The 27,869-nt window shown below is 41.7% G+C and overlaps 1 protein-coding gene across 1 annotated transcript in view; it reads left to right on the top strand.

The window, feature by feature from the left end:
* The window catches only part of LOC126260640 (uncharacterized), a 564,809-nt gene that overhangs the window by 266,610 nt on the left and 270,330 nt on the right, over nucleotides 1–27,869 (top strand). Inside the window, exon 7 of the mRNA XM_049957978.1 lies at nucleotides 20,353–20,454. Within this exon, the coding sequence (XP_049813935.1) occupies nucleotides 20,353–20,454 (102 nt within the window). The remainder of the gene's footprint in view (nucleotides 1–20,352; nucleotides 20,455–27,869) is intronic.

Raw genomic sequence — 27,869 nt, 5'->3', positions numbered from 1 at the left:
GCATTTGCACCCCTATTATTGAGTCTGATATTGGCTGGCTTTTGAAGAGCAGTGAATTGAACTATACACGTTCAGATTGAAACTTATTTATTCTAAAGAAACACTTTAACGTTATGGCCATGCATTTTTAAGTTCACAAATAATAATCGGTGCAATTCGTACACTGTTTGTCTCACACCCACACACTTTCACTTTGTTCCTTCGCATACCCTGGCGTCCATGCTTGCACTCGCGGCACTTTGCCGCTCCAAACTCCCTACCACAACGGCCAACGACAAAAGACCCCGATTTTCCCGCTCACATCCACAGTCCTGAGTCGGGTCACATGACACCACAGTAGTCAAAATAATTGCTAAACATGGCCACAATTCGTTTACAATATTTTATAATATTTAAATACTTAAATCTAAATACATTATATAATTTTACAAATTATCACCACACTTATATAATTCGTTGCAATTAAAAGAAAACCAAAACACTATCCAACGGAACTACAACGTCCATCAAAACACAAACAAGTATTTTCCGGTCTATTTTGCCCAGCATATTATCTCTGCTGCCGTGCTTTAAATTTTAAATTACTTGAAAGAGTTCCATATTATCCCCTGTTACCTTACATACCCCCACTTCATGGAGACATTACCTTAGTAACGGCAACATGAAGTAGCACCAAATGGAGTGAACCCATATTACTTTATATATTAAACATTTTAATTATAACTATAATGGCACCAAAACACATAGAACAGTGTTATAGTGGTGAGTTAATCAGTGTATGTACTGTCATTAGGAAAACATTAATACATAATCCAACAATGTATCCAACTCAAATATACAATTAGTTAGTATCCTATTGAGTGACTGGGCAGGCAAAATAAATGCCCATGTTAGTCTATATGTAGGTTGCCCACTCACTGCACATTAACACTTCCACTTTTTACACAGTTGTTTCTGTAAGTTGCATGAAGTTGTTGTAACCAGATCCTTGTGTTCACAGGTTTATGCATTGGAATACAGTCTTTCCAAACTTGTCAGCCAACAGCACTGTGCTTCCTCTCATTAGCCAAGCCATCCTATCAAAATTTAATCAAATCCTCATAAATCTTGCCTAGACATGCAGACCCACATTTCCCAGGAATCAGGCTATCCAAATCCTCCCTGGAACATCCTGTTTTCACTGATCAGTTCTTATTGAGGTTTGTACAAATGACAAACATGCACACAAATCAAACACAAACATGGCATAGTTAAATATACACTCCTGGAAATGGAAAAAAGAACACATTGACACCGGTGTGTCAGACCCACCATACTTGCTCCGGACACTGCGAGAGGGCTGTACAAGCAATGATCACACGCACGGCACAGCGGACACACCAGGAACCGTGGTGTTGGCCGTCGAATGGCGCTAGCTGCGCAGCATTTGTGCACCGCCGCCATCAGTGTCAGCCAGTTTGCCGTGGCATACGGAGCTCCATCGCAGTCTTTAACACCGGTAGCATGCCGCGACAGCGTGGACGTGAACCGTATGTGCAGTTGACGGACTTTGAGCGAGGGCGTATAGTGGGCATGCGGGAGGCCGGGTGTACGTACCGCCGAATTGCTCAACACGTGGGGCGTGAGGTCTCCACAGTACATCGATGTTGTCGCCAGTGGTCGGCGGAAGGTGCACGTGCCCGTCGACCTGGGACCGGACCGCAGTGACGCACGGATGCACGCCAAGACCGTAGGATCCTACGCAGTGCCGTAGGGGACCGCACCGCCACTTCCCAGCAAATTAGGGACACTGTTGCTCCTGGGGTATCGGCGAGGACCATTCGCAACCGTCTCCATGAAGCTGGGCTACGGTCCCGACCACCGTTAGGCCATCTTCCGCTCACGCCCCAACATCGTGCAGCCCGCCTCCAGTGGTGTCGCGACAGGCGTGAATGGAGGGACGAATGGAGACGTGTCGTCTTCAGCGATGAGAGTCGCTTCTGCCTTGGTGCCAATGATGGTCGTATGCGTGTTTGGCGCCATGCAGGTGAGCGCCACAATCAGGACTGCATACGACCGAGGCACACAGGGCCAACACCCGGCATCATGGTGTGGGGAGCGATCTCCTACACTGGCCGTACACCACTGGTGATCGTCGAGGGGACACTGAATAGTGCACGGTACATCCAAACCGTCATCGAACCCATCGTTCTGCCATTCCTAGACCGGCAAGGGAACTTGCTGTTCCAACAGGACAATGCACGTCTGCATGTATCCCGTGCCACCCAACGTGCTCTAGAATGTGTAAGTCAACTACCCTGGCCAGCAAGATCTCCGGATCTGTCCCCCATTGAGCATGTTTGAGACTGGATGAAGCGTCGTATCACGCGGTCTGCACGTCCAGCACGAACGCTGGTCCAACTGAGGCGCCAGGTGGAAATGGCATGGCAAGCCGTTCCACAGGACTACATCTAGCATCTCTACGATCGTCTCCATGGGAGAATAGCAGCCTGCATTGCTGCGAAAGGTGGATATACACTGTACTAGTGCCGACATTGTGCATGCTCTGTTGCCTGTGTCTATGTGCCTGTGGTTCTGTCAGTGTGATCATGTATCTGACCCCATGAATGTGTCAATAAAGTTTCCCCTTCCTGGGACAATGAATTCACGGTGTTCTTATTTCAATTTCCAGGAGTGTATTCTATTTCACCCTACAAATGTTCCCAGATCAGGACCTCCGACACTTCTACCCCCACGCACCAGTATCAACTCCAGGTGCCACAGATACATTAGAAATTTTAATAAAATCTCAACTATTTTTTAACAAACTATTTGCAGATTTCCTCCCTCCTATATTCTCCACATCTTTATATAGAAATAGACTATATGTACAGTAGGTTTCAGTTCCCGTATGACTTTCAACAAGGCTTCTATCACACCCACACCAGTTGTGCAAATCCATTGGACAACAGATTCCCTTATTGCAAATATATACAGTATAATGAAGTTTGTTGACCACCAACAATGTCATCGCAACATACACAGTAACACAAATAATACTCTAATTATAAATACACGTATACATAGCCCCCAATATTTTTTTTTTTTTTTTTAACTCGACAATAGTGTACATGGGAATCTCACTTCCTTAACCTTTATTCTTTTACCACATATTTTTTCAACTCCGTTACATTTCTCAGTCCAAATGGCTTTTTGGACACTGGATATACCAACCTATATGCATTAGGGTGCGGACAACCCATTATCTCAAAGGGTCCATGGTATAATTCAAATAACTTTTTGATTTCGCCATCAATGTCACTGGATTTTTTCTTGTTCCTCAGCAGCACCTTATCTCCCTCCTTGAACTTTGTTGTCTTATACCTTTCTCCATGCCTCCTCTGTCTCTCATGTCCTTTCTTTAACATTTGCTGTCTGGCCACCTGCATCTTCTCTTGACTTGTCAAGTCTTGAGATGGAGGAAAATCTATGTGTTCTGGTATTAGATTGTCAGGCTTGATATCTTTCATGAGCTCATAGGGTGAGAATCCTGTTGCACAACTCTTCACTGTGTTCATAAGATCCTCAAACACAGTTATATATTCTGCCCAAGTACTATGCTTTGTACTGCAATATGTCCTACATAGCCTACCCAGCTCCCTCATATACCTCTCAGCAGGGTTTCCCGCAGGGTGATACACTGAAATCCTTATATGCTTCATCCCAGATCTTTGCATAAACTTCCCCCACACACTAGATACAAATTGTGCTCCATTATCAGACAGAACATTCTCTGGTTTTATAACATTCACAAAGTAATCTTTCTCTAGCTTGTTAATTATATTCTGGCTCGTGGCCTTTTTCAGTGGATACAGCCTTACAAACTTTGAGAATACATCAACAGCTAAAAGAACATACTTTACACCCCCTCGACCTGTTGGCATCCTCCCAAATAAATCAATAGCCAGCAGTTCACCATTTCTTTTAGGAACAATATTCTGCATCTCTCCTTGTACTGCAATAGTATTATACTTCACTTTTTGACATTTGTCTCAAGAAGCCAACTGTCTCTTTACTCTCCTGGCCATGTTGTTAAAACTAACATAGTCCTGCAGTATTTCCAAACATTTTTGAGCCCCATAATGCCCATAGCTAAGGTGGATGTAATTTATTAGTTTTTCCACATGCTCATCCGGAAAACATACCTTCCACTCCTCTTTGTCCAAATTTCTTCGTCTAAATAAAATACCTTTATAAATTCTATAATATTTAGCTATTTTTTCATGTTCTTTATTTCCAAAGTTTGTTTTGATAAACTTCAAGGTTTGGTCCCCTTTCTGAAGTCTCCTCATGTCCTTACAGATGGATCTGATTTCCTTCTCTCCACCCACTCCTTTCATATACAATATCTGTAGTTCTTTCTCGTCTCCATTCGCTTCATTTTCTTCTCCAATGAAAGGTAATCTTGATAAGGCATCAGCCACATTGTTGTCTGTGCCCTTAATATATCTTATCTCATAGTTAAAATGCTGCAAAAACATGGCCCATCTCATGAGTCTATTATTTAACAGCTTACATTCTTGCAAATAGCTCAGAGCCTTATGGTCTGTGTAAACAATCACTTTCCTGCCTTCCACATATATCCTGAGCTTCTGAAATCCAAAAACTATGGCTAAAAGTTCCTTCTCTGAGATACCATACATCAATTCATGTTTGGACAGCATTCTGCTTGCAAAAGCGATTGCCCTGTGCTCGGTCTTCCCATCCACTACCCTCTCCTGAAATAGCACTGCCCCTATCCCATAATCTGAGCTGTCTGCCCCAATACAGAAAGGCAAAGACAAATCTGGATAGAACAAAATTTTGCTGTTTTTTAAGCTATTCTTGATGGCTTTAAATTCCCGGTCACAGTCAGATGTCCAGCACCAGGTTACACTTTTCTTTAATAGTCTACGTAAGTTAGGTGAATTCAGGCTATAATCACTTATGTACTTCCTATAGAATGAACATAGTCCTATAAATGATTTCAATTGTTTCCTGTTCGTTGGCACCTTGCAGTCAACAATAGCCTTGATTTTCTCTTTATTGGGCAGAATGCCATCAGGAGTTAACTGATGACTGAGAAATAGTAATGTTGCTTGAAAAAATTCACACTTACTTAACTTAAGGGTCATCCCCCCTTTAGATATAGCCTTGAATACATCCTCCAACAGCTGATAGTGCTCTTGCCAATTGCTACTCGTAATCAAAATGTCATCTACGTACACTGTCAATTTTCTCATTAGTTCATCACCCAACACATGACTTAAAGCCCTTACAAAAACTGCTACAGATATTGATGAACCAAATGGCACAACTGTAAACATATAAGTCCTGCCCTCAAATAAGAAAGCAGTGTACTTTCTGCTCCCTTCAGCCAATTGCACCTGCCAGAACCCTGAAGTCAAATTAACACTTGACAGAATTTTAACATTATAAAATTTTTGCAACAGCTCATCCATGTTCTCTGGCTGATCATTTTCTTTGACTATTATTTATTTAGCTTTCTTGCATCCAGTACTATTCTTATAGAACCATCCCTCTTTTTCACCACTACTATTGGATTACAATACTCACTCCTCCCCATTTCCAGTATGCCCCACTTCAACATCATCTGTATCCTTGCCCTTACAGCCTCTCTATTAGCTATTGCTATAGGATAAGGTTTGGCCCTTATCACTTCATGTGGCAATACCCTCAAAACATAACTGAAATCTACGACTTTTCCAGGTCTGTCAGAGAACACATGCTTATGCTTACACAATAAACCTGTAAGCTGCACCTTTTGTTCCTCATTTAAATGTCCCATTTCATTTACTTTGTCATGTATCTGCTGTTCAGTGCAGATCTCATCACCTACCTCTTCTATCCTTTGTAAATGAGTAATTGTCTCACCTCCTTTTAATTCCCCTTTAAATTTTATTCTTCGTCTATTTCCACCAGCATCAAATTCTACCACTCTGTCCTTTACAAAAATGCTACAGTCATACTTGTACAAGAAGTCCATACCCAAAATTACACTCAATGCCAAACCCTTCACCACAAAGCAACTAATATCAAAACAATACTCATTACTATTAAATTCCAGTAATACTTCCCTGCTGATGGGCTTGCTACATGTCCCAGTTGCTGTCTTAATTTTGACTCATGTAACTGGTAATTCTATTAATCCTAAACCTTTAATTTGCTGCCAGAAAGATTCAGAGATTGCAGATAAACTTGAGCCAGAGTCTAATAATGCTATATCTGCAACTCCTCCCACACTGATATCAATTATTGGCTGTATCACCTCTATTTCTACTCTGTTCAGCCCTGATTCCTGTAATAAATCTCTTTCTACTTCACTCCTGCTTTCCTCTTGCATAATGCAAATATCTTTAGGTCTTTCTCCAAAACATACATCAGTATCCCCTTCAAACAGATCCTTAATAGCAAACTCAACATTCTCTTCTTCACTTAATTCTTCCAATTTTCTGGCAATTTTAAATTTTATTTTACCCCATTCTTCAGGCATCAAAGCTTTATGTAATTTTGCATAGGACACCCAATCACTCAAATCATAATCAGCCTCCTCCTTTCCTAACCATCCACAATTAACATCTTTGAGGCTTGCATCATCAGTTAAGAAAACATAGGTTTCAATTTTATCTTCTGGGCAACCTACAGCAACATTCTCCATATCATTACGCATTTCCATATCCACACTGAAGTCATTATCACTACCACAGTTAACACCTGCACCCACAAGCACAGTAACCTTATCAGTAGGTAATTTACCAGCGTTTTCCACATTGTCAAATACACCACTCATATTAGCCTTTACATCACACTGAATAACCCTCTCCTCACCTTTTCCACAATTCTCATTACTATTTCCAATAGACATCTCTACCCATTCATCACACCCATTATTACTGTGAACATTGCCCCTTAATTCCATATCCACTTCTGTTCTCCCTTTTGATGAAACTACCTCTGTCTCTGATCTTTCAATTAATTTTGCTGCACACAAACCAATATTGTCCTCCTCTGCTTGTAATTTCTCTTCCCTTTTAAACATGTCATCAATGTAAAACTCACACTGTTCATTGCTGATATTAGCCTTGTTCCCTTTTTTCCTCTTATACCTTTTATCTGTATTTCTATAATTGTTAAAACCCCCCCATAGATTTTCATTTCCTAAGACAGCATCCATATGACATATCCCAATTTCCCTATTTTCCTTGCTGACTTTATTACTCATCCCATCATGTCCTTGTCTGGCCCTGTTCACATAATTACCAGCCCCCCTGCGGACCTTAAGTGAGGCATCAATTAGTTTTTTGATTGCCTACCCTGTCCATTTGCATCTGGCATTCCTACTCTCATACCTTCTCTATCACTCCTCATCTGATCAAAATTGTCTCTTCTCCCTCCAAAATTTCTGTTATACCTTTGTGGCTTGCTTCTCCAATCTCTATCCTGATTATTCTGATCACTTCTATCTTCTCTCCACCTGTTATGGTTATTACTGTATTCATAATTAATACTGTTTCCCCTTTCATGATACCTTCCACTCTCCCTATGTTCCATGTATTTAGGTCTGTAACACAATGCCCTGTCCATATTATCCACAAAATTAAGAAATTCTTCCACTGAATCTGTTGCACTGTGAATCAAATCCCATTGCAAATGCTCTGGTAATCTTCTCTTTAGTGTAGATATTTCTGTTAATACGCCCAGTGGCCTATCCAGATGATTTAATTTATTCAGTTCTCTAACACAGAACTCTCTCATACTTTCCTTTCCACTCTTGTAACTGGATCCATTCAAAAAATCGTTTTGCAATCTTAATTGTTTTGCTTGGCCCCAGTATTTGTTCAAGAACAGGTTTTCGAAGGTTTTAAAATCACAAAATTTATCATCATTTTGGTTTGCCCATGTTTGAGCTCCCCCTTCCAACTGCCTCTTAACATATTTAATTTTTGCCTGCTCACTCATCCCTGTCACAAAGTTATCCTTACACGCAGCTAGAAAGTCAACTGCATGGTATTTATTCTCCCCATTAAAAGGTTTTGATTGAAATCCATGCCCCAGAGGATATCCCAACAATAAATTTCCATTCCCTGCTGCCACAGTATTAACTGTTTCCCTCAAGACATTTATTTCCCCTTCTAATTCCTTCTTATTGTCAGTAATTCCCTTATGGCAATCCAGCACTCCTATCTTAATGGATTCAATGTCTGCCTCTGTTTGTCTTTGAAATAATGTGCATTTCTGTTCCTGTACCTGAATCTGCCCCACAAGATTACTTTGCACAGTGTCCACCTTGGCTACTAGGCCTCAATAATTCCCTCAACAATTTTAACTGTGTTTTCAACTTTATCTGTAATTTGAGTGAATTTGAGATCTAGCTGATCAAATTTTTCACTCACTGTCTTTATTTTATCACTAAGCCTTAATTCCATATCCCCTATTTTCGAATCCATTTCTCCAACTATTGCAGTTTTTATATTCCCTATTTTCGAGTCTATTTCTCCTAATTTACTAGTAAGTTTTACAAAAAATGTGATGAGGTCACTTCCTGGTATCCAGCCTATTTCTTTTGGCATGCTAGGGCTACTACAGGTACTCTTAACATCCACTGATTCGCCTTCACTTTGAGATTCACGCGTCTCATCGGCCATGGCTAATGAAAGGACACAATTTTGCAATGTAGCTGCTGGCTGTACTTATCTTTTAAATCCTCGTGTGACGCGACGTCTGCAGTGAGCTCCGCAGCACAGCTATGCAATGAATCTTAATCGGCGGCGTGGACACACAGCAAACTCAATCAGGAGCGAGAACACGTTGCGTAGGCCCCTGGCAGCATGTAGTCTTGTTGGTCGGTGGCACAGACGACGGCGTTGATCGTCGGCAGCACGTGGATACAGCTTCGGCTGCTTTACCCGTAGCAACACATAGACGTGGCACGGACGACGGTTTCTTCTCGCGGCAGCACGTATCGCAGCACCGACGACTGTTTTACTCACGGCAACACGTGGATACGGCAAGCATGGCAGTTTTACCCGCGGCAACACGTGGTCGACTCATTAGACTGTGTAACTGACTGCTTCACAATCGTGGTGGCCTTATATCGGCGTAACCACGGGGCAGCGCGTATCTTGTCCAGCACAAACACTCCGGTACTGCTAATGCACCGATTTAGCTCAGAGCCCCCACACTGACTGTTCAAAAGCCTAACATCAGACGGACATTCGATTCCGAAATACTATGGAATATGGAAGAAAGTCCTACCCCGGACGAGCCCCCAATTGCAACTGAACTTGGGCTTGTTTACTACCTATTTTTCACGTGGCTCATCTGTAAAGGGGGTTGGTAGTAAACAGTTGCATTTGCGCCCCTATTATTGAGTCTGATATTGGCTGGCTTTTGAAGAGCAGTGAATTGAACTATACACGTTGAGAACATTGTGGCCATGCATTTTTAAGTTCACAAATAATAATTGGTGCAATTCGTACACTGTTTGTCTCACACCCACACACTTTCACTTTGTTCCTTCGCATACCCTGGCATCCATGCTTGCACTCGCGGCACTTTGCCGCTCCAAACTCCCTACCACAACGGCCAATGACAAAAGACCCTGATTTTCCCGCTCACATCCACAGTCCTGAGTCGGGTCACATGACACCACAGTAGTCAAAATAATTGCTAAACATGGCCACAATTCGTTTACAATATTTTATAATATTTAAATACTTAAATCTAAATACATTATATAATTTTACAAATTATCACCACACTTATATAATTCGTTGCAATTAAAAGAAAACCAAAACACTATCCAATGGAACTACAACGTCCATCAAAACACAAACAAGTATTTTCAGGTCTATTTTGCCCAGCATATTATCTCTGCTGCCGTGCTTTAAATTTTAAATTACTTGAAAGAGTTCCATATTATCCCCTGTTACCTTACATGTTGACTCTGTCGGCAGGGGATAATTGGAGAGCAGGTGAGTCAGTCCTTTAACTAGCCAAAGCAGCAATCACTACCCTTCACAGCTGCACTGATCACATCCCAGTGACAGGAGCAGCACCCTTTTGTCAATGGCTCTGAAACACCACTCCAGTGCCTCACACCATTGTTCCCTACTGACCTGTGACCTCGTGAGGCATGTGCTTGCTGCAAGCTGTCACCACTTAGTAATAAGCCATCTGGTTAGTACTTCAAACACACCAAAGACTTGTGTTTTTGGCATTCTCTGAGGGAGGAGCCAGCAACAGGATATATATGGTGACCCAGTTGCGGAACGTTCTCTCATAGTCTTCAGCTGTCACAGTAAAACCTTAGATTAGATTAGATTAGATTCAGTTTTCATTCTATAAACACAAAAATGAGATGATTCTTGTGGGTGTGGAACAAGTCAGAAAGTATAACATAAAAAACATGAAACATATGAATATAATACTCATTACCCTGTTCATTTATCAGGAGATCGTCAAAATAAGTGAATACATTACAGTAAAATGGAATTGCTAATATTCACACAATTGAAACACTGTCAGAATGAAACACAGTTATGCACTTTTAATAAATTTATTATACACAAAATACCTAATTTTGTCTTTTGTGACCAAGTGCTTTTAAAATTGAAATCTAACAGACATTTTTACTTAAGCTGGTCTAACAGTCCTTGTTAAGATATTCATCTATAGAGTATAAGGAGTTGTCTGTCAAAAAGTCTTTCAAACTCTGTTTAATCTGTGCTTTATCTGAAAACAAGTTTTTAATGGTTGCTGGCAATGTATTTAAAATGTGTTTTCCTGAATATTGGACCCCTTTTTGGACCATGGTAAGTGATTTTAGGTCTTTATGTAGAGTTTTCTTATTCCTAGTATTTATACTATGTATTGAGCTATTGGATGGAAATAGAGATATACTGCTTGGAGCAAATTTCGTTAAGGAATAAATACACTGAGAAGCCGTGGCTAGATTACAAAGTTCCTTGAATGGGTTTCTACATCATGGTCTTGAATTTACACTATGAATGGGTCTTATTACATGCTTTTGCATGCTAAAAACTTTTGCTCAGTTTGCCCAGTTTCCCCAGAAGATGATCCCATATGACAACTTGTGGTCTCTGTGATAGCACTTCAACTTTCGAGTGCCCAACACTAATACAGTACCTTAAGGCAACATGATCCTTTCCTACCCTTCATTTTCTTCTCAGTTACATCTCTTGGCTTAATATAGTGTTATAATATTCCCTTTAATACTATGTTTATTGTTTTTTTCTTCTCCCCCATGTTTATTTTCCCATTGAAATCACTATCCCTGGATGAGGTTTCTAGATAGATACTAGTCTCAACACAAGACAGCTTTTTCCGTTACAGATCAATGTTTCCCATACTTTCTATTTTCTAGAAGTGTTAAAAGAACTGTGTGTTGAGACCAACAGAATCATAATGAAATTGTGATTGTTCATCTCCAGCTACCCCTTTTTCTTAACTAACTTTCTTCCCCACATTAAGTCATTCTCCTCTTACTATGCATTTTTTGCACTGTATTCTTTGGGATGTTTCCTGATAGTAGGGTTTGACCACCCTTGACATAAAAAAATATAAGAATTTGACACTTAATAACTCATCTAACCACCCTTCATCCTATTTTCCTAGCGAAATGTTAGCATCATATAAATTTTATGATTCGATTCTAGATAGTAGCCCGAGTGACAGTGGTGTGAGCATGCAAGCGTGTGTGTGTGTGTGTGTGTGTGTGTGTGTGTGTGTGTGTGTGTGTGTGTGTGTGTGTGTGTGTTTGCCATGTTCAATCTAACTTCTTGACACTGTTGTGAAGTCCCTGGTATTAGAGATCAGTTCACAAACCTTGTCTGTCTATGGCAAATAATAGGGCAGAGAGGGGGGGGGGGGGGGGGGGGGTTGGGTGAGATGGCCTATGATTGTTGCACCCAGTGATACCTGTCATGCATAGCTTTCACTTTCCCATTCCCAGTGCCTCCTGCTGCTTCAAGGGGAACAACTCTACTTCATTAATACCCTCTCCACCTACACCCACTGCAGGACATGTGCTCTATATTTCCAGTTTCCACTATTCCAATCCATGCCAAAACTTTTCCCAACAGCATCACCCATTTGTCCTTATTGAACCCTGTATATTTCTCCTCAGTTTCCTTCTTAATACTTGCTAACCATTACACGGTTATGTAAATCACAACACAACTTATAACTAGAGAATGTGTTCTGCCACCGTTTGATGAGTAGCTTTTTTTTCTATCCTATTAAATTACTTTGTCAAAAATTGATTGTTTTCGTTGTTGTATAAGCCCATGTGAACACATTACCTTAGGCACACACAGCATAAAGGGAAAAATTACCTTAACCTCACCCTTTACTTCTAAGCAAATGAAAATTAATATCATCACAAATTCACACTCATGAATGCTAAACTGGAGTTTTAAATTAATTTATGGGCATGAATGGGTCTGGCTGATGAACAGCTTTATATTTGCAATATTCTGTATGCCATCCTCAGCATCGATATCTGGCCCAAAGACTACATAGGAGGTATAGAAGTGATCACATAGAACTTTTTCAACTCAGTAGGGGCCATTGTACAGTTGATAGAAATTGGCTTTCTTTTCTAAGAGATCAGACCAGTGATGGTTTCAGACTAGTACCAAATCATCTTCCTTAATCATAGGGCTCTTGGCTATGCAATCATGGTGCCGCTTCCTGCCAGCTTTATTCCTCCTCATTCTTGTTAGGGCATCTGACAATTTTGTTTGTAGTTCCTCTTCTGGGGAAGGAGGTAATTACACTGTGGCTCTGAGGGGCATAATTACTGGCCCCTCAAGCATCAGCTCAGCTGGGGAACAGCTTTTAGCATTGTGAATTAAACTGTTAATGATCTCTTTGAACTGCAGGATATACTGAACCTATTTGGTATCTCGAGCTGAACAGTGAATCCTTGCCAGGTTCCCCATTTTGTGGAAACCCATTAAGCTGGGTTCATGGCTGCATGGTAAATGCTTATCTAGTGAATACAAGGCCCACAAGAAAGACAGGTCGCAGCATGTACATCATGAAGGTAGGCCTGAGCTCACTCACTTGCTTAACTAAGCAGACAAAATGCACTTCTAAAACTGTTAACTCGCAACTGGGTGTGTACATGACAACGAGAATTGCATCTTCTACTGGAATCTGGTATTGTGAAGTCTTATTGACTACTGGTCATACAAAAAAATTTAAGATAATTTCTCAACATAAATGGTATAACAGCTTGTTTGTAGCATTTAATCTCTGCTGTGTAACAGTCCTCATTTCATACAAGATATGCAATCATCTTGACATGATTTTAATTTTATTTTACCCCACTACAGCTGTAACAAATAATTAGTAGGCCTAAGCACTTTCTATCACCATAATAGTGGATTCCAGAAGAATATGCAATTCTTGATTGTACATACACATCCAGTTAACAAGGTGTCGAAATGCAGTTTTTCTGCTGAGTAGAGCTAGCGAGTTTTTCTGCTGAGTAGAGCAAGCAAGTGAGGGAGCTCAGCCTACCTTCGTGATGTACGCACCGCTGCCTGTCTTTCTCATAGGCCTCAGGTGAATAGTCATTCCTCGCTGCATTTTAGTGGTCAAGGCACGAGATATGAACTGTGATCCATTGTCCAACAAGATCCCTTTGGGGTTACCAAACTTATCAGTGTAATGGCACAAACACCTCACAAGAGCAATAGCTGACATTATTCTCATGGAATAGAAAATAGTATGCAGGGTGTATCAAGAAGAATCATCTGGTTTAAAAAAGCATAAATATTATGTTACTTGAGATATGTGTGTGAATAATGTACTGTTGGAAAGAGCAAACTCTCAAGTCAGCAGTGTGTGCTCACTTCAGGTCTAGTAAAAATGGTGTCGGGACAACAGAAAGTGTTTTGTGTTCTACGTTTTGTGCAGTTCAGCATGGCTTTTGTACTTGGTATGGTGTGGATCCTCCTATAGCACAGAACGTTAGACAATGGCATGAACAGTTCCAAGACGCAGGTTATTTGTGTAAAGGCAAATCGCTGGGCCATCCTTGAGTGTCTGACAGACTTCGAATAGATCCACCATAGTTCCACAAAGAGGCTGCAAAACCCAGTTTGCCATGCAGCTCAACAGCTCAACATGCCCCTGATGTCCATCTGGCATGGGTTTTGTTGATGTTTACACATGAAACCATACAAAATTCAGCTACTGCAAACTCTTCATTAAGGTGACAAATAACAACATGTGAAGTTCTGTAATTTCGTTCTTGGCAAGATGGAGGATGACAGTTTTCTTCCACACTTAGCGTTTAGTGACAAGGCAAGATTCCATTTAAATGGAAAGGTGAACCATCATAATGTGAGAATGTGGAGTATGGAACAACCACACGAAGCTGTACAACATGAGAGGGCCTCTCCAAAATTTAAAGTGTTTTGTGCAGTTCACAGGAAAAGGTGTATAGTCCATTTTTCTTTGCTGAAAAGTCTGTTACAGGAAGCACATATCTTTATATGCCTGAGAACTGTCTTTTCCCACAGCTGGAGACTGATTTGAATGACTTCATTCACCAACAGTATAGGACACCACTCACTGGCATCTGGAAGCGCATGTATTTTTAAATCAAAGAATTACTGAACACTAGATCGGTCACACTTGAACAAATGATTCAACCTTAGATTACTGGCCTCCACGGCCACCGGACTTGACTGTATGTGATTATTTCTTGTGGGGGGGTTTATAAAAGACTGTTTATGTGACTCCGTTAACAGCTACAGTGAATGAACTGAGACTTCACATAACAGCAACTGTGGAAGCTGTAACTCAAGACATGCTCCCTGTGGTGTGGGAACAATTTGAATACCACACTGACATATGCCATGCGTCTCAAGGGGGTGCATATTGAACACCTTTGAAAAGGTATGAAAAAAAACTTTTTTAATATCCCGTTCACCAAAAAACAAAATTCATTGTATATGTTTACTAGTTTGAGGAATACAGGCATGCCAAATTAGATGATTCTTTTTGATACAAACTGTATGTTTTAAATTAATCTAGGATGGCAAAAAGAAAATGAGTTCCACCTCTGCCTATAGGGAGACTTCCCACTACGTATCTACTGAGAGTAGTTCTCACAGTGCAGATGCAAAGACGTGCTGCAATAATCTCATAATTCTTTCTCTTGCTGGCACTGGAGACACGTGGTTAATTGTTTCACAGTATCTAATTCCATCTTCTTGGAGTGCACATCCTGTTTCAGCATAGCGAGACAATTTGCCACCCAATAGTGACTAAATAACAGGTGGGTCCACTCCATGAGCTTGGCCTGTCTTGCAGTTCTGCAAATGAGGTGACCTGCTGCATCAAGGTCAAACAACTCCCTTCCCTAATCCTTTTCTCAAACTTTTTCTCAGGCAGCCAGGGGATGGGGGACACTCTCACTTGGCTCTCCTGTGCAGGAGAGCTTCTGTAAAATTTGGAAGGTAGGAGACGAGGTACTGGCAGAAGTGAAGCTGTGAGGACAGGGTGTGAGTCGTGCTTGGGTAGCTCAGAGGGTAGAGCACTTGCCCACGAAAGGCGAAGTCCCCATGTTCAAGTCTCGGTCTGGCAAACCGTTTTAATCTGCCAGGAAGTTTCATGAAGAAAGATGTCTATCCATTGCCACACATTGCTAACATTGTAGACTGCCTGAAAGGGGCAAAGTACATATTTCTCAACTGTGGATGTGGAGACAGGCTAATGGTAAATCTGGGTTTATGAGGCTGACTTGGAGCAGCTTGCCTTCATTACTCTTGACAGCCTCTGTTACATTAAAGGTATGCCATTTAGACTGTGTAATGCACCAGCATATGATGCACAACCTACTGCAAAATCTTAAAGGGACGATGTCTCAGTGTCATATGATTCAAAGTGTCATTTATTGAAAGTGTTTGAACTACATCTCAGCCACCTGCCAACCATGGAAAAATGTATTCAGACTGCAGACCTTTTCCCCAGTCCAAGAAAGCCCCTCTTCACTGGCCAAGAAATAAAAATCCTGGGCATCTATCACATAATTTTGTGTTTTGAGAATTTTTCTTGGAAAGTGCACATGCTACAAACAATTGGACTTTTGTACCAGGGCATGTCCATTACAGTAACGATTGTTGCAAGATGAGAAGTTTTCCTGGAATGAGGTGCAAGAAAGCTCTCGACTTGTCCTTAAGGAGACAGTAACTTCTTCAGTCCTAGCATTGTAGTAAGAGATTACTGAGGCAGAACTTTAAACTGACACTGTTGGTTATGATATATGTGCAGTTCTAGTGAAAATTCAGGAAGGTGACTAAAAGGCGACAGTTTATGTCAGAGATGAAATATTCTACACGTGAGAAAGAGTGCCTTGCAGCTGTTTGGGCCATATACAAGTTCTGGATTTATTTGTTTAGCCAATCATTCTTTGTTGTGATAAGCCACCATTCTCTATGCTGGCTTATTAGCTTGAAGGATCCATTGGGTTGACTATCAAGATGGGCATTCAGGCTTTTGGGGGTATATGTCACAGTGATATACAAAAGCAGATGCAAAAACAAAGATTCCAACTGCCTTTCAAGTAATACTGTAGTGGAACACAGCAGTGTGCATGAAATCTGTCATTGCTGCATTAAATGACATTACTGTTAAATAGCGGGAAGATCCAGCACCACTGAAAACCATAGACATCTTGAAGCATCGGGAACTGACCAAAGGAGAGTTCTTATTAATAAATGGTGCATTGTATAAGGGGAACTGTGACCCTGTTGAATTGAAATGGTGCTAGTCATCCCAGCTCATCTACGGCCAGCTGTCTTCAAGCATTTACATGACACTCCAACATCAGGAGACCGAGGATTCATGACGACTCTAGACATAAACAGATGCAGGAATCACTAGGCAGGTCTTGACAGGCCCATTATGCTGCGAGACACTGTAAGGGATGCCAATAATAAAAGGACCTGCTGCTGTTACCTCTGGGGCATCTGGTACCAGACCCACCTGTAGCAGTGCCATTGTGCTGTATAGGTATCAATCTCTCATGGGGGTTCCTGAACTCAGCAAACAGGAATTGATGGACAAGAGTCTGCACTGACTACCTCACCTGCTATGCAGTCACCAAAAGTGCCAACTACTGCAGCTCCATAAATTGTGGAGTTCCTTGTAGAAGACTTCATTTGGAAGCACAAAGCACCCTTTGTGATGATGTCTCATCTGAAAAAGTTTTCCAGTCGAGACTAGTATCAAAGGTAATTTCATGTTCTGACATCACACACATCCACAGATTAGTGGTCCCACACAGCACTTTAATAAAACATTGGCAGATATTCGCTGAATATACATTAATGTAAAATGGAGAGAATGGGGTGCTGTACTGCCTGTCACAACGTTCACAGATAGTACAATGAAACAAGACAATGCACACTTCACACTGTGCTGGCCGTTGTGGCTGAGTGGTTTTAGGGGCTTCAGTCTGGAACTGCGAGACCGCTATGGTCACAGGTTCGAATCCTGTCTCGGGCATGGCTGTGTATGATGTCTTTTTAGGTTAGTTAGTTTTAAGTAGTTCTAAGTTCTAGGGAACTGATGACCTCAGATGTTAAGTCCCATGGTGCTCAGAGCCATTTGAACCATTTGAACCTTCACTCTGTTCATTCTGCTTCACTGACATGAGGTCAAGTCACAATTAGTACCTTGTTCCAGTTTCAGACAGATGATACTCATGATCACTACATGATATATGAGGGTTGCCCATAAAGTAATGCACAGCATTTTTTTCTCATCCGAAAACAATGCTGTGAATGTGAAACATTACATACGTATTATTTGAAGTCTCCTGAGTGCATCCGCCCAGTTTCCGTCACACCCGAGGATAGTGTAGCTGCAGGATAGTTTCAAAATTATGTCTGTAGGTGATGTACATTACAAGCAACATGCCATCATCAAATTTCTCACTAAAGAGAAAGAAACTGGGGAATATTCACAAACGCTTGTGCAAAGTCTATGGAGCATCTGCTGTCGACAGAAGCACAGTTAGTCACTGGGCACAGAGGGTGAGGTCACCAGGCAATTCAGTGGAGCTCAATCATTTACAGTGGTCGGGGAGACCATCCACAGCTGTCACACCTCACATGTTGCAGTGAGCTGATGTTGTCATTCATGAGGACAGACCCATTACAACTCTTGCATTTTGCGGATGTTGAGGAGGTGCTTTACACAGTGAAGCACTAGCTCCACCACCAGGACAAGGACTGGTACCAACAGGGCATACACACCCATGTTTTGCACTGGAGGAAGGCCATAAAATGGCATAGAGATTACCTGGAAAATTTGTGTGTGTAGATAAAACACCATTCTTTTGTGTGTGTAATTCTCATTATATTCAATAAAGAATTATTGAAGAAAAAATGTGCACTGCATTAGTTTGTGGGCAACCGTCAAACATAATCACCAGCGCCCAAGAAGCAAGGCAGCTGGCTTGCATGTGGACACTGGATGTCCAGGAGAAAGACAAAAGTACAGAAACGCTAAGCACCAGTGGGTGAGATAGATCCCAGGAGGCTTGGTATGAATATTTATGCTTGTGTGGACAACAGGACTATGAAAAAAGTTACTAAAGCACTGCTTTTGGCGGTATCATGTCCTTTGTCACTATTGGGATGTCACATTTGAAGTCGAGAATTATGACCCTTCATCAATATAACTTAAGTACAGGGACATCATCCTTGTCCTGCCTATGAAGCCCTACTACAGTCCAGAGGTGCATATTGACAATGGGAGGTTCAAGGAAATGAAGACCCACTCAACAGTTGTGAAGCTTTGGTAGGAGGGGCTACCTTCAATGTGCATCATAATGAAGGGGATGTAACAACATGATGGGAATGCAAACACCTGACAGTACCACCATAAAGAGGACCATTGACAAGGTCTAGATCCAGGAGACTTGTCAGCGCCGATGTGAACTTCTGAAAGAGAGGGTTGCTGTTTTTCCAGGTGAGGGAGTAATGCCATGACATGTGGGGCATGCACCATAGTGTAATGGTTAGCATCCCTGGCTGGCACATTGTGGATCACCAGTGCAAACCTGACCACCAGCAATTATTTATTATTAGCCTCTTCCCCTTGGCTTCACCTGCGTAAGAGTTTGACATGTATATTGAACACACCACCTTGTTCCCCTCTCTGTGTCCACCCCATTCTCCCAACTATATGTGTCTATCTCATCCTCCCCACTCTCTTTGTCTCTTAATCTCCTCCTTTACTTCTCTCTGTCTATTTCCTCCATTCCCCCTCTGTGACGATGTCTTTCTTTCCCCTTCCTCTAACCAATCATCCTCCCTAATTCTCTTTCCATCTCTGTCTCCCCCTCTTCCTTTTTCACTCTACATCTTACACCTGCCTCATGCATCTCCTCTTCATCCTTTCGTTCTATCCGTCCCTTCCTCTATCCACTTAAGACTGTGCCCAGCCAAGTCATCTCCATGTGTAGTGCAAGGAGTACTCTTAAATGATGAAGGGCTGATACTGCTCCCATGACATCATGACATCCATGTCATACAGGGAAGGCTAAATATCAGGGGCTTTAAAATCATTTATTTGCCCCTGACGTACAGGCTGCCTTGCAAAGCAGGTGGATAATGCAGGCCAGTACTACTCCAACACAACATACCAGTCTTTATAGGCAGCCTATTTGTAGAGGCCTGGACCACTATTTTTTACCACTAAATGTAGACTGCCCTGCAAAGCAGACTGATTTGGCGGGACAACACTGTTCCCACAACACATCTGTCATACAGGGCAGGCTACACAACAGGGGCTTCAAAAATCATTTATTTGCCCCTGAGGTACAGGCCGCCTTGCAAAGCAGATGGATAATGTAGGCCAGTACTACTCCCAACACAACATACCAGTCATGATAGGCAGCCTACTTGTAGGTGCCTGGACCATCGTTTCTTACCACTAAATGTAAACTGGCCTGCAAAGCAGACTGATTTGGCGGGACAACACTGTTCCCACGGAACATGCCTGTTGTGCAGGGAGAGTATATGCCAAGAATTTCTGTACATTCAGGAATACTTGATGTTTGTATAAATACTGGCATTCAGCAATATTCAGTGTTTATATAAATAGCTGCATTCTCCATCCAAGAGGTCAGTTCTGCTCTGGTTGTACATTGGTGACAGTACTAAATGTGCTTTTTCTTGAAAGTGTTATACTTCATTTATGAACCTGGCTTCAGATTTGGACTTGATTGTGGTTCTGATATATAAAAAGGCACATTTGTTTTAGGTTGTTGAAGGTACTCTTTACTACCTCCGGCTAGAAGTTTGTGCCAACGCCAGCAGGGGAGAAGATGATTCCAGTTCTGAGTGCATTCAAACAGGAGAAGTGGTAAGATTTATATCATAGAAACATGAAACAAAAACAGTTCATATATCATGTACCTGCATTTCCCTTCACAATACCTGTGTTCACTGACACCTGTGTTTCAAACTGTATCTTTTTAACCTCATGTGAATAGTTTGTGTGACATTTAAGTTTCATATAGTAAAGAATATAACTAGCTGAACCTCGCCTCCCATACCTTGTATTCTGCCATCTGTAATGTTCTCTGTAGTCCGTGCATCCAAATGCCATACCAAACCTTGCCTTGCTATACATCTTGTTACCATCACTGTACTGTGGGTTCATATACAAACATCAAAAAATGTTTTACATCACCTCGGTTCCAAGAGTTCCGGAACGTGTACAGAAAATTGGAATAGAGATCAACATAAACATCATTTCTGCCCTTTTTATTGCTCATGAAAACCACTCATCGCTTGTTGTACCACCAGATAGCGAGACCTTCAGAGGTGGTGATCCAGATTGCTGTACACACTGGTACCTCTGATGCCCAGTAGCACATCCTCTTGTATTGATGCATGCCTGTATTCATCATGTCATACTATCCACAAGTTCATCAAGGCACTGTTGGTCCAGATTGTCCCACTCGTCAACAGCAATTCAGCGTAGATTACTCAGAGTGGTTGGTGGGTCACATTGTCCATAAACAGCCCTGTTCAATCTATCCCAGGCACGTTCGATAGGGTTCATGTCTGGAGAACATGCTGGCAACTCCAGTCAAGTGATGTCTCGTTATTCTGAAGGAAGTCATTAACAAGATGTGCACAATGGGGATGCGAATTGTCATCCATGAAGACGAATGCCTCGCCAATATGCTGCTGATATGCTTGCACTGTTGGTTGGAGGTGGCTTTCTCGTATCATACAGCTGTTATGGCACCTTCCATGACCACCAGTGGTGTACATTGGTCCCACATAATGCCACCCCAAAACAGCATGGAACCTCCACCTTGCTGCACTCGCAGGACACTGTGTTTAAGGCATTCAGCCCAACCGGGTTGCCTCCAAATGCATCTCCGACGATTATTGGTGAAGAGAACATGATGCCAATCCTGAGTGGTCCATTCAGCATTTTGTTGGGCCCATCTGTACTGTGCTGCATGTTGTTGTGGTTGCAAAGATGGACCTCGCCATGGACATCGGGAGTGAAGTTCCTCATCATGCATCCTATTGCACACCATTTGAGCCATAACATGACATCCTGTGGCTGCATGAAATGCGTTATTCAACATGGTGGCATTGCTGTCAGAGTTACTCCGAACCATAATCCATATGTAGTGGTCATTCACTGCAGTAGTAGTCCTTGGGCAACCTGAGCGAGGCATGTCATCGTCAGTTCCTGTCTCTCTGTATCTCCTCCATATCCAAACAATATCACTTTGGTTCACTCTGAGATGCCTGGACACCACTTGTTGAGAGCCCTTACTGGCACAAAGTAACAAAAAGGATGCAATCAAACTGCGGTACTGACCGTCTAGGTATGGTTGAACTACAGACAACATGAGCCATGTACCTCCCTCCTGGTGGAATGACTGGAACTGATTGGCTGTCGGACCCCCTCCATCTAATAGGCACTGCTCATGCATGGTTGTTTACATTTTTGGGCGGGTATACTGACATCTCTGAACAGTCAAAAGAGACTATGTCTGTGATAAAATATCCACAGTCAACATCTATCTTCAGGAGTTCTGGAAACTGGGGTGATGCAAAACTTTTTTTATGTGTGTATATGAATGTAATGGAGTGACTCTAACCTGGCTTCTCTTTTGTGTTCACTTTTCTCCTCTCCATCCCTAACTAACAAGCTAACACTTGGTTCAAGAATCATAAAAGAAGGTTGTATACCTGGAAGAATCCTGGAGATACTAAAAGGTATCAGATAGATTATATAATGGTAAGACAGAGATTTAGGAACCAGGTTTTAAATTGTAAGACATTTCCAGGGGCAGATATGGATTCTGACCACAATCTCTTGGTTATGAACTGCAGATTGAAACTGAAGAAATTGCAAAAAGGTGGGAATTTAAGGAGATGGGACCTGTATAAACTGAAAGAACCAGAGGTTGTAGAGAGTTTCAGGGAGAGCATAAGGGAACAATTGACAGGAATGGGGGAAAGAAATACAGTAGAAGAAGAATGGGTAGCCCTGAGGGATGAAGTAGTGAAAGCAGCAGACGATCAAGTAGGTAAAAAGACGAGGGCTAATAGAAATCCTTGGGTAACAGAAGAAATACTGAATTTAATTGATGAAAGGAGAAAATATAAAAATGCAGTAAATGAAGCAGGCAAAAAGGAATACAAACGTCTCAAAAATGAGATCGACAGGAAGTGTAAAATGGCTAAGCAGGGATGGCTAGAGGACAAATGTAAGGATGTAGAGGCTTGTCTCACTAGGGGTAAGATAAATACTGCCTACAGAATAATTAAAGAGACCTTTGGAGAGAAGAGAACCACTTGTATGAATATCAAGAGCTCAGATGGCAACCCAGTTCTAGGCAAAGAAGGGAAGGCAGAAAGGTGGAAGGAGTATATAGAGGGTTTATACAAGGGCGATGTACTTGAGGACAATATTATGGAAATGGAAGAGTATGTAGGTGAAGATGAAATGGGAGATACGATACTGTGTGAAGAGTTTGACAGAGCACTGAAAGACCTGAGTCGAAACAAGGCCCCGGGAGTAGACAACAGTCCATTAGAACTACTGACAGCCTTGGGAGAGCCAGTCCTGACAAAAATCTACCATCTGGTAAGCAAGATGTATGAAACAGGCGAAATACCCTCAGACCTCAAGAAGAATACAATAATTCCAATCCCAAAGAGAGCAGGTGTTGACAGATGTGAAAATTACCGAACTATCAGTTTAATAAGTCACAGCTGCAAAATACTAACGCGAATTCTTTACAGACGAATGGGAAAACTGGTAGAAGCCGATCTTGGGGAAGATCAGTTTGGATTCCGTAGAAATGTTGGAACACGTGAGGCAATAATAACCTTACGACTTATCTTAGAAGAAAGATTAAGAAAAGGCAAACCTACGTTTCTAGCATTTGTAGACTTAGAGAAAGCTTTTGACAATGTTAACTGGAATACTCTCTTTCACATTCTAAAGGTGGCAGGGGTAAAATACAGGGAGCGAAAGGCTATTTACAATTTGTACAGAAACCAGATGGCTGTTATAAGAGTCAAGGGGCATGAAAGGGAAGCAGTGGTTGGGAAAGGAGTGAGACAGGGTTATAGCCTCTCCCCGATGTTATTCAATCTGTATATTGAGCAAGCAGTAAAGGAAACAAAAGAAAAATTCAGAGTAGGTATTAAAATTCATGGAGAAGAAGTAAAAACTTTGAGGTTCGCCAATGACATTGTAATTCTGTCAGAGACAGCAAAGGACTTGGAAGAGCAGTTGAACAGAATGGACAGTGTCTTGTAAGGAGGATATAAGATGAACATCCACAAAATCAAAACGAGGATAATGGAATGTAGTCAAATGAAATCGGGTTATGCTGAGGGAATTAGATTAGGAAATGAGACACTTAAAGTAGTAAAGGAGTTTTGCTATTTAGGGAGTAAAATAACTGATGATGGTCGAAGTAGAGAGGATATAAAATGTAGACTTGCAATGGCAAGGAAAGCGTTTCTGAAGAAGAGAAATTTGTTAACATCGAGTATAGATTTAAGTGTCAGGAAATCGTTTCTGAAAGTATTTGTATGGAGTGTAGCCATGTATGGAAGTGAAACATGGATGATAAATAGTTTAGACAAGAAGAGAATAGAAGCTTTCGAAATGTGGTGCTACAGAAGAATGCTGAAGATAAGGTGGGTAGATCACGTAACTAATGAGGAGGTATTGAATAGGATTGGGGAGAAGAGAAGTTTGTGGCACAACTTGACTAGAAGAAGGGATCGGTTGGTAGGACATATTTTGAGGCATCAAGGGATCACAAATATAGCATTGGAGGGCAGCGTGGAGGGTAAAAATCGTAGAGGAAGACCAAGAGATGAATACACTAAGCAGATTCAGAAGGATGTAGGTTGCAGTAGGTACTGGGAGATGAAGAAGCTTGCACAGGATAGAGTAGCATGGAGAGCTGCATCAAACCAGTCTCAGGACTGAAGACCACAACAACAACAATCCCTAATTTGCTACCCCACTCATCTTCAACTTACAGAGCAAAATTACAATAGGGATCATTGTCCTGATGCCTTCTAAGGCAGACACATGAAAATTTCATGACAAACGTGGCGCAGCACATTATCCTGGACTGATGGTAATCTACTGACACCAAAGAAGGTTTGGTTTGACTTGGAGGAATGTAGTAATACCATTGATGTTCAAGTTATACATAATGCTTTGATGGATAGTTGTAGTTGCAATCTCAGGATTTTCACAAACGATGAACTTATATATGAGCAAATGCAATCCAATACATATTGTGGACACAATATCAGCCTTGTGCAAAGACTGACAAGTAGCTCTTAATGTAGGGAAATGTTGAATTTTTCACTTCATGAAACAAGTGTGATATCCTTTGACTACAGGATTAATTAGTTGCAACTAGTCAGTTATGTCATGCAAATATTTGTGAGTAACAATGTATAGAGGTGTGAAGTGGAACAACCATATAGCCTCAATAATAGGTGAAACAAATGGTAGGCTACAATTCATTGGTAGGATGCTGGGTATCGTTTCTCTACAAATGACTGCATACAAAACATATACATAGCCCATGCTTGCAGGCTGCTCAAGATGGTTGGTCCTGTGTCACTGCAGAAACATAGAGTGTATATAAAGAAGAGTAGTAGAAATTTCACAGACTTGTTAGACTGGTGAAAGAGTGCAACAGAAATGGTGTGAAATCTCAGGTGGGAAACACTGAAAGAAAGATATACATACCACAAGAACTGGCTTAGAAAAATAACCAATAGAAGCTGCTACAAGAAAATCATGAAGACTTAATGTTTGGATCATTTTAAAAAGAATGCAGTCAATCTTGTGCACTGTTACCTCATGTAAGAAACAAACCCATGTGCAGACAGTGGCAGCTATTAATTTTGCACCATAAAGTCAAGTTGATTTCACCTGTAAGAAAGATGACAAGAAGTCTTATCTGGAATACAAAAAGAGTTCCTCTTGACAATTATATTGCTAAGCTCTAAGCAATAACTGGCACATACAACACAAGTGTTCTAGAAAAGGGTGATGAAGGAAAAAAAAGTAGCCTCATGTCTGAAGAATTCATCTGCGTACAAGGTGTCCTTTGGCAATGGGAAAGCTGAGGGATTTGAAGCTCAAATTTATCCACCCTATTTACAACATTTGGCTCTACTTTTTAACTACCACTAACCCCCCCCCCCCCCCCCCCTCCACCACACATACATTACCTGTGGTTGGTAAACATTTAGAGGTCAATGTAGAAGACAGAGAAGTCATGAAAGTAAAGACTCATACTTCGACCTGCAGATGAAGATATCTGACTGCCTGGTATGGCCAGAAGCTCACAGTAATATATGTCATGTGTGGGAGTAATATGCCAGTGGCTGCCAGGCATTGTTAGAGTGCTGCACCAATGGGTACCTGGCTTATATCAACAACAGTAGTTAGTGCTGCATCAAGTTTTGGGGATGCTTAAAGCGCTACCATTGGCATTGCCCTTCTTTGTATCCTTGAATGCGGAGCACATATCTTCTCTCCAGTGCACAAGAGACTTCCTGTTTTAACATTAGGAGCTGTCAAAGGTTCCTGTATCTCTGCTGCATGGAGAAGGTGTCATCTGTAGAAATTAAGCGCACACAAGAAATGTTGTAATTCCTTGGCTGTAGGTGGCCTGGGTGGTTGTAGTATTGCTTCTACTTTCTTGGTCAAAGGAAGAAAGCCCACAGCAGAGTTTTTATGACCAAGAAGCGTCACTTCTGACTGCCAGAAACACATTTGGCTATGTTCATTATGGCTCCGTATTGTTCTAGTTATCCGAAACCTCAAGCAGGAGCTGATGTTGTCCAGATTGGTGGAGAACACCAGGGCATCATCAAGGTAAGCAAAGCAAAATGGTAATCTTTGGAGAACAGAATCTATAAATCTCTGCTACATTTGAGCTGCATTGCATAAGCCGAAGGTCATAATCATGCTCTATCATATAAACCAAAAGGTGAGATTATGGTGGTTTTGGTATGTCTCCTGCACCTGCAGGTATCAGGGTGTAAGATTTTGCTCAGTCCAAGATGGTGAAAATGGTGGCACCATGTAGTGTGTAATTAAAGTTCCTGTAATAGTGGTATAGAGTATTTGCCAGAGACTGTTTGAAAGTTAAGCCATAATAACCACTGCATTGGTGCCAGGTGTCACCTTTCTTTGGCACTAAGTACAATGCCGATGACCACAGACTTTTGGATGGTCGCATTAATCCTTCCTGGAACGTGAAATCAAATTTGGCCTTCACAGTTGCTAAACAGTCCGGAGCCAAACATTTAGCAAACATCTAGACATAGACAACATGGAGAGTCCATCCATTGATTTAATATGGTGCACTGTATGACGGGGTATTCACCTTGGGGCACCAGGTGGTCTGGTCAAAGTGAGGTAGCCCCTCAGTAATGCAGCGTACTCACCACTTGAAGCCTCCGTCAGCTTGCACTGTGGACTGCTGTGCAGAAGTGGAAGCTGGTGACAACAAGGCTGGTGACGTTGTCCACCAAGTGGGCATTCGCCACATTTGGTAGTAGCTGGTAGTGCACCATGTCTGCTCTACCTCTGTGATGTCCGCAATGGTGAAATCCCACACGTATGGGTGGTACAGTCCAATATTAAGGTCCAACAACTGACTGACATACAATGCAATTGAAGAGTTGTTAGTAGCTATTAGGCAAAAAGCAATTGGCACCTGACAATGATGCAGAGACGTACAAGGCAATATACTCAGGTCAGAGCCAGCATCTACCAGGTATTCTATACCAGACCCTCAATCAATTAAAAACAGGCACTTGAAGGATGTTCGGCAATAAGTTGTGCCGGCTACTGACTGTCATCGACATTTGGGAACAAACAAGATGGTGAACACTTCTTCACCTGATTACCAAACTATCAATGTTACCAACATACCTGTGTATTGCTCAATTGAGCTGCATGTCCATCTCCGAGGCAACAATTGCCTTGATCTGCAGTGGCAAGTGGATATCCCATAATGTTCATAGCAAGGTATCCGATACTATGCACATGTCAACTTTACTGTGCAGATGACACAGTTACTGCAATGGCTTGCCATTGCTGATCTCTTCCTGTGTTAGCACTTGCCTAATGTGATCATGTGATCTTCCTGGGAGGCAGCCGCATGTTGTATCAATTCTGTCTTGAGCTTAGTGTATGCGCCTTTCTCAGGTGGTGCAGTAATGATATCTAGTACCTCGACT

The sequence above is a fragment of the Schistocerca nitens genome, chromosome 5 (assembly GCF_023898315.1).
Source record: "Schistocerca nitens isolate TAMUIC-IGC-003100 chromosome 5, iqSchNite1.1, whole genome shotgun sequence".
Classification (NCBI taxonomy): domain Eukaryota; kingdom Metazoa; phylum Arthropoda; class Insecta; order Orthoptera; family Acrididae; genus Schistocerca; species Schistocerca nitens.
Note: the sequence above shows the minus strand (reverse complement) of the source record. Positions and strands in the feature narration are given on the sequence as shown.